Below are 13960 nucleotides of genomic sequence, written 5' to 3'. Positions count from 1 at the left end.
GAACTGGTCCTCCTGGGAGCAGATGCGGCGGAGACGAAGGAATTGGGAGAATGGGATGGCGTTTTTACAGGGGGCAGGATGGGAGGAGGTGTAGTCCAGGTAGCTGTGGGAGTCGGTTGGTTTGTAGTAGATGTCCGTGTTGATTCGGTCGCCTGAGATAGAAACAGAAAGGTCTAGGAAGGGGAGGGAGGAGTCCGAGACTGTCCAGGTGAATTTGAGGTCGGGGTGGAAGGTGTTAGTGTAGTGGATGAACTGTTCAACCTCCTCGTGGGAGCACGAGGTAGCACCGATACAGTCATCAATGTAGCGAAGGAAAAGATGGGGGGTGGGGCCAGTGTAGTTGCGGAAGATGGATTGTTCCACATACCCGAAGAGGCAGGCATAGCTGGGGCCCATGCGGGTGCCCATGGCTACTCCTTTTGTTTGGAGAAAGTGGCTACGAAGAGGCAGGCATAGCTGGGGCCCTACGAAGAGGCAGGCATAGCTGGGGCCTGGACACCTGGACCTGGATCACTTCTGGAAGTGATCCAGGTCCAGGTGGAGCTGGATCTGATATAGAGCAGCAGAAGGGCTTATGGATTTGGAACTTTACCCTTCAGAAATGAAGATACTGCCGCACCACCTGCCCCTCTCCAGGGGCCACACTGTGATTTCCCGGACCCTGTATTTTAAAAGAAACACTGATGGAATGTGGGTGTCACTGGCTGGCCAGCATTCCAGAATACAGAGAGGCAGGTAAGGAAATTGCTGGGGCTTTATATGAAATCTTTGTAACCTCTTTAGACACAGGAGAGATCCCAGAAGACCGGAGAATAACCAATATTGTTCCCTTGTTTAAGGGCAACAGGGATAATCCAGGAAATTACAGGCCTGTGAGCCTTATGTCAGTGGTAGGGAAGTTATTGGAAAAGATTCTTAGGGATAGGATTTACCTACTTTTGGAAATATATGGATTAATTTGCAATTGGCAGCATGGCTTTGCATGGGGAATGTTGGGTCTCTCAAACTAGGTTGAATCATATGAGGATATGACAAAGACAAAGATATGAGGGCAGGGAGGTAACGCTTATATGGACTTTAGAAAGCCCTTTGAAATGGCAGGCTGTTAAAAAAGGATCTTCGGTGAGCTGGTAGGATGGCCTGGTCATAGAAGACAGAGTAGCAGTGGAAAGGTATTTTTCCGACTGGAGATCTGTGAACAGAGGTGTTCTGCAGGGATCAATGGAGCAACCCCTGTTGTTTGTAACATAAACAAATGATTTGGAGGAGAATGTAGTTGGCCTGATTATGATGTTTGTGGATGACACAAACATTAAAAGTGCTGCGAATAATGCGGAGGATTGCCAGAGTTTACAGCAGGATACAGACAGGTTGGAGATTTTAGGTAGAGAAATGGAAGATAAAGTTTATTCCGGACAAATGCATCTTCGAAGATCTAATGTAGGAGTGAAGTATACAACAAATGGCAGAATCCTTAGAAGCATCAACACAAAGGGACCCCAGGCATACAGGTTAACAGTCCCATGAAAGTGGCCATAAGGTGGTCAGGAAGGCACACAGCACGCAATATTGCATTCATTGATCAGGTCACAGAATAATAAAAAAAGATTCAAATCATGTTGCAGCTGTACAGAACTTTAGTGAGCTGCATCTGGAATATTGTATACATTTCTGGTCGCCACACTACCAGTAGTATGTGGAGGCTTTGAAGAAGGTGCAAACTTTAAAGTTGCTTATGTTGGTATACAACACTTCATTGCATTAATGAACCTGACCCAAGCGTTTATTACAGCAAATCACAAGGCTCTGGGGACTCCAAGAAACGCTTTCACAATTGTGTAATTGTGTCATGGTGATGGAACCAGAAATATCTTGAGTGGAACACCTGAAAACTGATGCCTTCAAAATCCAAACTGGGGTTAACTGAAGCTACGTGATAGCCTGAAATTATTTATAATCTACCTGATAATGCTCATTCAATTTATCAAAGGTTAATTGTCCTGTAGTGCCAGTATCAAGTACTGCATAGATGAAATCATTTAATCTCAATTGTTTCCATGCCAAAACTAAAATAAATATCAAAGCCATTATGAAATACTGTTTGTGGAGAATTGCAGTGACATTGATCACTCCAACAGGATTACATATTGTTATCAGTCTCTTTTAATTCTGAATAGAAGAAATTCAACTTAGCCTCGAGCACTGCCAAAACAAAACTGATCTCAACCGACGGTCAACCGAATGTCATGCATCCCATTTACATTAACGAAACCATTCTGAAGTATGGTAAACATTACAAATACCTTGGAAGTCATTTACTTCTAAAGACTATGACTGATGAGGAGATTCAATACCAAATTAGTGGTACCAACTTATTATTTTATGCACAAACTCTGGTCGTGAGTGTTTGACAACAAAGACTCCTGCAAGTCAACATATGTTTAAGTGTATAGACCGGTTGTTATCACCGTCATCACATAGTGCCTTAATGTTATCTGGAATTCATGCATAACTTTTTATGGCTTTGGTTAAAAGAAAAATCAAATTTCTACTCCTTTTAATAGTACAAAAGTTTATAATTATTATCTCATCTGAACAATAATCAATACTGTTAATACTCAGGCGAGGTAACAGAACCACACAGAACGGAAACAGACCCTTTGGTCCAACTTATCCACACTGAACAGAAATCCCAATCTGACCTAGTCCCATTTGCCAGCATTTGGCTCATATCACTCTAAACCCTTCATATTCATATGCCCAACCAGATACCTTTTAAATATTGCATTTGTACCAGCCTCCACCACTTCCTATGGCAACTCATTCCATACAAACACCACCTTCTGCGTGAAGAAAGTACCCCTCAGGTTCATTTAACATCTTTTCCCTCTCACTTTAAACCTAATTTTGTACTTCCCAACCCTAGGAAAAAGACCGTGGCTATTCACCCTATCCATGTATCTCATGATTTTATAAACCTCTATAAGGTCACCACCCTTCAGTCTCCGACACTCAAGGGAAAAAAGCCCCTACCTTTTCAGCCTCTCCCTATAGCTCAAATCCTCCCATCCTAGCAACATCCTTGTAAATCATTTCCTTACCCTCTTACGTTTAACAACATCTTATAGAAGGGCGACCAGAATTGTACAGATTATTCTAAAAAAAGCCTCACGAATATCCCGTACAGCCACAACATGATATTCCAACACTTGCACTCAATTTTCTGACAAATGAAGGCAAGCTTAACAGTCATCTTCTTTACCACCTTGTCTATTTGAGAATCCAGTTTTCAAGGAATGATGCACCTGCACCCCTAGGTCTCTTTGTTCAGCAACACTCTCCAGGGCCCTATCATTAACTGTGTAAATCCTGTCCTTGTTTGCCTTACATCTATTTAAATTAAATTTCATTTGCCAATTCTTGACTCATCTCATCAAGGACCCATTGTTCTTGGAGATAATCTTCACTGTCAACAACACCATCAATTTTGGTGTCATCTGCAAGTTTACTAACCATACCTACTATATTCACATCCAAATCAGTTATATAAATAATGAAACACAGTGATCCAGCACTAATTCTTGTGGCACACCACTGGGCACAGGTTTCCAATCCAAAAAGCAACCCTCTGCTACCATCTTGTCTCTGATCTTCAAGCCAATTTTTATATCCAATTGGCTAGTTCCCTGGGATCCTATGTAATCATCTAAAAAAGGTAATTATTACTATATCACAATTTAGACCAGTACCATATCTGGTGTACATACCTCTGATACAAATTTGGTTGTTGCATCACTTAATGTTTTTAACATTGGTGTAGCTTCTGCATAAAATAAGGACATTCTGTTGGCCATTTCATTGTTCACTTCATTCTCAGCATCTAACTACTCAAGCAAGATAAAAAGAGCATGGATTACTTTCAAAGACATGTAAACCATATTTCACTAATTACATTTTGTCTCTGACATACTCTACTCACATGCATATTATTAATTCTGTTACGACTAATTGTTCGTCTATAATAGCTAAAGTCATTCTGGATGGCTGGATTTTTCATCTAGGAAAGAAAACAGGATATGGTAATTCATAATAATTTTTGCATTTTATGAAAAAGATAACATGCAATTTTGTATATCTAACCTTGAGCTCATCAAAGCGGAGAGTAAAATGCAGAATTTCAGCAAATTGTTTGGCCAGAGCTTGCTCACGTTCCAGATGTTGAGTTGGCGTGTAAGGTGGATAGGTTAAAGACTCCAAAAGGCTCTGCAATGCTTTCTCTGTATTGACAATACAAAAATAATTTGTAAAAGGAGTTTGCATTTTCCCACCACAACTTAAAGTTTGCAACGGTAATGGAATGAGTTTCAAAAATTATCATGATTAGTAAACCATGCTAACATCCAGTTTGAACAGATTTTGGACAGGCAAAACAATTGCACAGGCATAAGACTAGATAAGACTAGTAGATCTCAAGCCACTAACTTCAAATGGGCTATGCATTTGAATATAAGGTATGACATAACTGTGAATTTGGTTAGGATCTTCTCCACTTTTAGGAATAACACTTGCACACACCCGCAATATCAAATTAATTGTTGATTTATTTGATGGATTGAGATTTGCCTCCAAGTTCAAGATAGAAAGCCTGATCTAATTGTGTCCTCTGGCAGTTGTTTACTATTACCAATGCATTTACACAGGAAAAGTCACTTTCCAGAGCAGTTCCAGACTATCTAATGCCAATGATCGTAACTTAGTTTGTTTAATGGGATTGAGCATGATGGCATGTATCCCATTGGTAGCAACTCTGCAAAGTAAACGTGATTTTCTATGTTGTATCAGGATGGTACAGTGTAACAGTGTATCTGACCCTAGACCCCATCTGCATAAAAATAGAAAGTAACATAGACAGTTTAAAAACTTACCCAATCTTATAGAGAATTCATAGAACCTCTTAAGCCTTCCAACTAATGGACAGACAGAGCTCCATGCTCTGTCCTGCAGCTGGCCATCACTGGGATTTTGAATTGCCTGGGAGAAAACAAAATGTTGCACATTGGTATCACACCTTAGAACTTTTGGATATTAATAACTTATGATACCATTTTATATTATGTAAAATTGAAATGTCATATGACAATGCTGATTCTATTGAAAGTTCAAATTGGGCAATATAGTTACTTTATTCCCTAACCAAAAGAGAAATGCTGGAAAATCTCAGCAGGTCTGGCAGCATCTGTAAGGAGGGAAAAGAGCTGACGTTTCGAGTCTAGCTGACCCTTTGTCGAAGCTTTGACAAAGGGTCAGTTAGACTCGAAACGTCAGCTCTTTTCTCTCCTTACAGATGCTGCCAGACCTGCTGAGATTTTCCAGCATTTCTCTTTTGGTTTCAGATTCCAGCATCCGCAATAATTTGCTTTTACTACTTTATTCCCAATATTGAGTTGAGTTCACTATAAATCATTAGACTATACTGGAAAGCCCTGAAATTAGCATTGCCATCTTTAAGCACTGGAGTACTCCTAGGATGTACTTTAATAATAATTGATTCTAATCAGGTTTCTCTGTGGGGCCATAGTATTTCAGAAATTTCACCATGAGTATGGTTAAAAAGGGTACATAGCTTTCTAAAAGGAGTCAAATAAAAAGCCAATTCATTCTATTACTTTCTGTACATGTTTTTAATAAATACAGAATGGTATAATTTGTTTTTACAGAATTCAAAATAAATCATTAACACTCAACGCCTTTGTGTTCAAAGTTAAATCAACACTTATAAATGAATGAATGTTGCTGGCATACATCTCTTATCTCTTGTCCAGCTCCCTTATAAGCTTGCAGTTCCGTCAAAATGCTTTCAGAATCCTGCAGAACAGCATTCACCTGGTTCCAAATCTCCCGCTCTCCATCTGTAGGTTGTGCATCTACAAAAATATGAGAAGATTCTATTGCGAAATGAAACAAGATTTTGTACATATTTAACTTGTCACCAAGGTGAATTTATTAAGAGAAAGATAAAGTCAGATTTCAAGAGGAATGCTTTAATTATCTTTTTAATTGAATGCTGTTACACTGCAGCATGCGTTTAGTAAAAGAGTTGCAGATATAGCTGCTTGATAATTTTAAATGTTTATATCCTTTACATGGAGTAAGCAATTGCAAACCTATTTTTCTGCAACTTCCAGTTAACGAGCAGATTCAAATAATAAAAATTATCAGTTTCTTGTGGTGCTGTACTAAGTCAGTATTACCTCTCATGAATTTTGACTAATGCTAATTATTGATATCAATGTTTGAAAGAGTCAAGGTATGCTTTTATATTTCATTTCTTCATTCATATATATTAAATGGATAAAGATTTTCTCTCTCGGTTTAGACTATTGACTTGCATGGGAGGACTTTTGTTCAACCAAAGGCATGTAGCTGCCAGCAGACACCTGAATGTATTCCCTTGAAGCTTTCAAAAAATGTGTTAAGTACTCTCAATTTGCAGTTTGAGTGCTAAAATTTTTAATTCAATTTATCTCAAAATAATAAAACTTTAAATAACTAAATAACACATCCTCACATTAGAATCAGGCAGAAAGATCCAACTCAACATGTGCCAGAACTAATAATATTTACTTTTACTGCATTGAATTCTGCTGGATGTTTAAATGACATGCCTCATGTTACAGTAGTTGAGTACCTGAAACTTAACTGTAAACTCTTGCAACAAGAGGTAACTAGCGCTCATAATTTAGAATTTTTCGCAACTGAAAGCTAACATCGATTTTCACAGTAACTTTTTAAAGCATGTATTATACTCCAGATAGATAGTTTCAGCAATGTTCAATTTGAAACTAAAAAAGGAATGGTGATAATTATTTTTAACCTCAATACACAATAGCAAGACATAATAAGCACGGTGTATTAGATCATACAAAATAATCCATACCATATGAAGTATTCAGGATTATTTTTTCCCCCTACACACGCCCACCTCATTTGAGAGGGTCAATTCTGCAGAAATAACCTTCCAGCACTGTCTTGTCACAAATTATGCCTGAACAATCTTTCACAGTTTTATCACCCTTACAAAAATGTTAAAAAAAAATCAATGGCATAATCACCAGAATTATTTACTATAAAGCCACTTGAAATTCCTTAGAATACTTGTTATACCCTGTGAATGACAAATCACTTTCTAACATGTTCAAAGTGGAAAGGTTTTCAGAATAATAGCATCATTGGCATGAAGGAAATATTCAGGAAATATATTGAATTCCATCTCAAATTTAAACTGCCTGCAGATTCTAATACAGTAACTGAATATAAATACAACAGTGACTCACATAATAGTGTTAGCTTTAATTAAAGTTTAAAAAAATTAAAACATTTGCACCAAGATCAGTAATTTTTAACTTAAGTTATTCAAATGCAAAACTTCACCAATTATATTGTTAATTTTGACTTAATGCAATTTGCTGCAGGTTTGATAGAACAAATAAACTTTTATTCTAGGAGATGAGACAAGCAATTAAATACCACAATAAATGGCACAGCCACATGACAATTCCTGTCAATTTCAATTTCTTGCAGGAGATAACATTGTGACTGATACAAAACTCCTCTTTCGCTAGCTCATAAAACCCTCTTTCCCCATTCTCTGACCATTCACTTCCCTATTCTTTGCACAGTCTGTATAATACATACTCCATGTGTGCCTCTGAATCATGATCAAATCCAGCAACCATCTCTTCCTTCTAATCCTTTCACCTGACCTAGAAACGAACTTGTCCAAGCCTGTACCTTTCATTTCCTAACTCGGCAGATAAAAAGCAACAAAGTGATCAGTAACTTGCCATTAGTCTACATAAACTCTCTAACAAGATCTCTGCAAATTGTTCAATGTTGTGTTACTTTCATCTTGTAATCCATAATCAATAAAAAAAATTGTAGTCAGAGGATTACAATTCTACTATTAATGCAACTCAACATGCAATAGGAAAATGGAAATATATGTAAATAACCAATTTTATATCATTTATTGTGTATTAAGAAGCTAAATTAATGAAGTTTAACTGGAATCTACATTGTGCTAAGCAGTAGGCAGGAAGACTTTGTAAGCCATTTCACAGCACCGTTTTTGCTAGCTTTTATTTAGTTTGAGCAAATGTTACAATGGAATGAGGTTTTAAAAATCGGCCTTGGAAACAGCAGAAGAAATTGATTATTAATCTAGAATTGTGTGAGAGGGGAGTAAAGTGCAGCAAAACTTCAGTGGGCTCAATTTACAAGTAAATAAGCAGTATATAAGCAAATATAACTTCAATGCATCATGCACCAAATGGGTTAGTACACAGCAATTAGACTCCTGTAATTATGTACATTTCTAAGCAGTACATTACTGTCTCATAAGCATAATTAGAATAACCCTCTATATTATATAAAGCATAAAGCCACATCGGCTGTGAGTGATTTCTGCCAGTACCACTATATACTATAGCCAACTAACAAAGAAAAACAGCTTATTAAAATCATGCAGGAATATATAACTAACTGGTTCTCAAAATCAGAGTGGAAAAAAATGATAGGAATCTAAATTTTATGTTCAAACCTATTGTAAGAAAAGATTTATAAACAGCAAAACTAAGTTTAGATGCATATTTACTGGGTGATTAGAAACTATATTTTGTATCTCATCAAAAGCTTTCATGTTGCTTTAATTAAATTTGTTAAATAATTAAATAAATTGTACAACAGTAAATGGTGAAGAGCAATAGATTCATATTGCAAGCCTCAACCCACTTTTCCACACTGATAATACGTATTTCTTTAAAATGGACGCATTCTAAGAATTAACTCAACAGAGTTAGAAATTCCAGTTGAAAGATCATGCATTGCATATTGTCATCTAAGTACCATCCAAGGGGCATGCAAGGAACAAATTGTTACTACCACTACTTAAAATAGTCTTAAAGATTGTCTTACGTACATCAACAAACCATTTATGCACTGCAGTGACCTGAATACTATACTTTTCCACATAAAATTCGAGAATTTAAAATGCACATAATTTCAGAAAAGTAGTTAGATTAATTCAAAGAGAAAATTGTGCTAATAAACAATAAGTTATGGACAAATTACAATATTTAGATTTACTCTTGGATCTACCATGTGGCAACCTATTTCGTCAGTTGTTTAAACTGCTTGAAATCATGTCCAATCATGGAGGAAATATTTCTAACTTTAGTGGATAGAAACTATTTTTAATTGGATGCAACTGAAGTGTGTTGTTGGGTAGATTCAGCAGCACAGAGTGTGAGATTAACTTGCTAGACCAAATGACCATAAACAACACCTTCACTGACTTTGTGTTTTGGATTCTTTTACGATTACGAAGCTCTATTGTTGTCCTTGGGTGCAGTGGCAACTGATCGTGGAAAAGATTAATAATATTTGAACAGATTTTGGCAAGTTGTAGTTTTGTAGATACCCAGATATACACCATTTCAGTTCCTTTCATACCCCAATTTCTCTATTCTACAGGCACATGCAGATTGGTTTTGTGGTAAAAGCCAAGCAAGAGTCTATTCTCACTTTCAAAGTCAAGAAAAAAATTTGGCCCTTGATCAAACTCTGTGCAAGTGAGAACTTTTAGAAGATTCCCCATTTGGCTCCTGAAAGAAAAAAAAGGGAAGAGATAGATGCACTATGTGGTGAATATTAAAAGCTACTGAGGGGAAATATGCCATCAACTTTGCTGCATGGGTAGAAGTGAATAATTTCCAGAAGTATTTCATTCCTCAGCCACATTTTGTGTGAAGGATTTGATTTAAAACAGCTGAAGCTAGACTTATAGTGCTCGTTGCTGCCCGGCAGTACAACTTACTTTCAAAATCCAGGAAAAAATGTGGATAGTTTTCAATCTCCCTGGTTAGGACCTTAAGCAGATTACCCATCCCAGCAACCTGATTAAAATGGAACACAGTTTAAATGAACATTAATTAAAGTAGAACATTTAATACACGTAGCTGTGAATTTCAATTTAAAAACGAAGTAAATCATATAGTCAAAACGTTTAACATCAAACATCTCTCATACAGAATTATTTATCCTAGTTGCTTCCAACAGAGGGCTTATAATAAACACAAAAACTGTTCAAACTGTGTATCACTAGTTTAAAAACAATCATTGTTCAGATTCATTTTTCAGATTATGGGAAGCCACATTTTCAAAATAAAATGAAACCACTCAGCAGGAAAATATCAAAGAGTATACAATAAAATACACGATTGTGTCTGGCATGTTTTGAGAGAAACTGTGAATGAGACGTGGCGAAAATCAGGAATATTATACAAAATAAAATCACAAGCAGCCATCAAGAGGTTTGTGCAGTGGTTAGAAATAGTCCCATTAAACCTAAAGCATTGGTTGCTACTTCTCACCAATGGTAAGAGTGGCAGCACAGGAAGAGACAGAGACTCAACGACAGAAAGCAAAAACAAAATGCTGCAGATGTTGGAAATATGAAATAAAAACAGAAAATTCTGGAAACACTCCGAAGGTCTACCAGTAGCTGGTGATAGTCCAACAGGTTTATTTGGAAGCACTAGCTTTTCAAACGATGCACCTTCATCAGGTGGTTGTAGAGAACAAGGCCATAATGCACAGAATGTATAGCCACAGTAGTGTCATGGAGATATAAAAATACATTAAATCATTTTATATATAGTCTTTCATCTTTTATAACAGGATGTGCTGGTTTCTGTTCTTTGATATATAAATCCCAGAACTTCTTTAAAATTACATTCTCAAGATATTTCTAGCTTTTCTCACAATAAGTGTCATCTCAGCTCAGGCAACGTATTAAGGTGTGAGGTGCATGTCCCAATGTGGAGTCAAACTGGTTCTATTTCTAAAGTGGGATTTACAGAGTCATACATGGATTCATGCAGTTTATGAGCAAAATAAAATTTAATTCTGCAAAAAGAAAAATTCACCTGATAAATTTATATGCGTTTGCATATAGGAGAGACAGAGCGGGTATGTGCATGCATGTGTGTAAGCTTGGTGAAGTGGGTGTGTGTGTGTCATGGGTATATATACCTGTGAGAGGGGGCATGCGTGGGTGTGAGTAGGAGAAAGAGTTTGTGCATGAGAGGGGGCCTGCGTGGGTGTGTAAGTATGTAGGGGTGTGAGAGAGAGCCCCCGAGAGCACAAGAGAATAGTACAGTGGGGTCACCTGTAGTGTGACATGAACTCAAGATCCTGATTGAGGCCATTCCCATGGGTACTGAACTTGGCTATCAGCTTCTTCTTGGCCACTCTGCGTTGTTGCTTGTACCAAAGTCTGCCTTGGAGGATGGTCACCCAAAGGTCCTAGGCTGAATGTCCCGCACCACTGCTGAAGTGTTCCCTGACTGGGAGGGAACAGTCCTGTCTGGTGATTGTTCATCCGTTGTCATAGTGTCTGCTCAGTCTCGCCAATGTACTATGTCTCCCGGCATCTTTGCCTGCAGCGTATGAGATAGACAACTTTGGCCAGGTCACATGAGTACTTGCCGTGTACATGGTGAGAAGTGTCCCCATGTGTAATGGTGGCATCCGTGTCGACACTCTGACACGCCTTGCAGTGGCTGCCATGACAAGGCTGTATGATTTTGTTGACCTGAAGGCTGGGCAGTTTACTGTGTACAATGATCTGGTTTGAAGGTGAGAAGTGGAGGCGTGGGGAAGGTCTTGATGAGGTGCTCATCCTCAATGTGTTGCAGGCTACAAAGAACATAGCACAGTTGTTCAGCTTCTGGGAAGTACTGGACAACAAAGGGTACCCTATCTGTTGCAGCCTGTGTCTGTCTCCTGAGGTCATTATGGTTTCTCACTATGGCACGTCAAAACTGGCAATCGATGAGTTGAGCATTATACCCTGTTCTCATGAGGACATCCTTGAGCACTTTCAAGTATCTGTCACGTTCATCCTCATCCGAACAAATCCTGTGTGTGCAGAGGGCTTGTCTGTAGGGGATGGCTGTTTTGATAGGTTTCGAGTGGAAGCTAAAGTGGTGTAGCATCGTGAAGTTATCTGTGGGTTTGCGGTAGAGTGAGATACTGAGGTGCCCATCCTTGATGGAGATGCACATGTCCAAAAATGAGACAGATACTAAATAGTCATCCATGGTAAGTCTGATCATGGGATGAAATTTGTTGATACCACTGTGTTGTTGTTTCAGTGACTCCTCGCCATGGCTCCAGAGGAAGAAAATGTTGTCAACATATCTAGTGTAGTGATGGTTGGAGGTCCTGTGCAGAAAAGAAGGCTTGTTCAAACTGCACACAGTATCGATGAGAATGAGCACCCCACCAAGATCTTCCCTTTGCCTCCACTCCTCACCTTTGAACAACCACCAAACCTTGAACAGATCACTGTACGCAGCAAACTGCCCAGCCTTCAGGACAACACCATCGTACAACCGGTATATTGGGTCCAGGTCGATGTGCTTATTGATTGAATCTGTGGATCAGTGCCATTCCTCTAGGAATTCCCTGGCTATTCTCTGTTTGGCTTGTCCTATAATAGTAGTGTTGTCCCAGTCGAATTCATGTTGCTTGTCATCTGCGTGTGTGGCTACTAAGGATAGCTGGTCGTGTCGTTTCGTGGCTAGTTGGTGTTCATGGATGCGGATCGTTAGCTGTCTTCCTGTTTGTCCTATGTAGGGTTTTGTGCAGTCCTTGCATGGGATTTTGTATACTACGTTGGTTTTGCTCATGCTGGGTATCGGGTCCTTTGTCCTGGTGAGTTGTTGTCGAAGAGTGGCTGTTGGTTTGTGTGCTGTTATGAGTCCTGGTGGTCGTAGTAGTCTGGCTGTCAGTTCAGAAATGTTCTTGATGTATGGTAAAGTGGCTAGTCCTTTGAGTTGTGGCATGTCCTCATTCCGTTGTCTTTCTGTTGATGAAATTGCGGGGGTATCCGTTTTTGGCGAATACATTGTAGAGGTGTTCTTCTTCCTCTTTTTGCAGTTCTGGTGTGCTGCAGTGTGTTGTGGCCCTTTTGAACAGTGTCTTGACACTGCAAGGACTGCACAAAAATACAACACAGGACAAACAGGAAGACAGCTAACGATCCGCATCCATGAACACCAACTAGCCACGAAACGACACGACCAGCTATCCTTAGTAGCCATACATGCAGATGACAAGCAACATGAGCTTGACTGGGACAACACTACTATTATAGGACAAGCCAAACAGAGGACAGCCAGGGAATTCCTAGAGGCATGGCACTCATCCACAGATTCAATCAACAAGCACATCAACCTGGACCCATTATATTGGCCACTGCAGCCGACAGCTGGAACTGACAACCGGAAGCGGCAGATTCAAACCACTATAAATGCTGGAGAAAAGATCACTGAAGCCCTTCACAGGAGGCTCCCAAGTACGGAGGATGTCACCTAGACAGGAGACGAAACGTCTGCAACACAAATTCCCAGCTCGGTGAACACAACCACAACAGGACTGTTCCCTCTTAATCGGGGAACACTTCAGCAGTCCGGGACATTCAGCCTCAGATCTTCAGATGACCATCCTCTAAGGCAGACTTCAGGACAAGCAACAATGCAGAGTGGTTGAGCAGAAGCGAATAGCCAAGTTCAGTATCCATGGGAATGGCCTCAATGGGACTTTGGGTTCGTATCACACTACAGGTGACCCCACTGCACTGCACGACACACACACTCTCTCATACACACGCACATACACCCCCCCTCTCACAGGCATACACCCCATGACACTCCCGCACACACTTAATCATGTTTACACACACACCATCACAAGCACTCTCACCCACACACACACACTGTCTCTCTGACATGCACACAAAAAAGTTTATGGGGTGAATTTGTTTTTGCAGAATTACTTTTCAATTTGCTCAAAAACTGCATGAATCCATGTAAGATTCTGTAAATCCCACTTTACA

General features: G+C 39.2%; 1 protein-coding gene across 10 annotated transcripts in view; it reads right to left on the bottom strand.

The window, feature by feature from the left end:
* The window catches only part of LOC122541001 (CYFIP-related Rac1 interactor A), a 216710-nt gene that overhangs the window by 14885 nt on the left and 187865 nt on the right, over positions 1 to 13960 (bottom strand). For all 10 annotated transcript variants that reach the window (XM_087977589.1, XM_043677442.2, XM_087977590.1 and 7 more), the window contains 6 exons: positions 9875 to 9953; positions 5803 to 5924; positions 4926 to 5031; positions 4141 to 4277; positions 3980 to 4057; positions 3768 to 3884 (listed from right to left, as the gene is read on the bottom strand). In XM_087977589.1, the coding sequence (XP_087833715.1) occupies positions 3768 to 3884; positions 3980 to 4057; positions 4141 to 4277; positions 4926 to 5031; positions 5803 to 5924; positions 9875 to 9944 (630 nt within the window). In that variant the 5' untranslated portion in view covers positions 9945 to 9953. The remainder of the gene's footprint in view (positions 1 to 3767; positions 3885 to 3979; positions 4058 to 4140; positions 4278 to 4925; positions 5032 to 5802; positions 5925 to 9874; positions 9954 to 13960) is intronic.

This window comes from Chiloscyllium plagiosum, unplaced genomic scaffold, assembly GCF_037043375.1.
Source record: "Chiloscyllium plagiosum isolate Xiang-an unplaced genomic scaffold, Cpla_swu_hap1 HiC_scaffold_3, whole genome shotgun sequence".
Classification (NCBI taxonomy): domain Eukaryota; kingdom Metazoa; phylum Chordata; class Chondrichthyes; order Orectolobiformes; family Hemiscylliidae; genus Chiloscyllium; species Chiloscyllium plagiosum.
The sequence above is the reverse complement of the archived record's forward strand: the minus strand, read 5'-3'. Positions and strand labels throughout refer to the sequence as shown.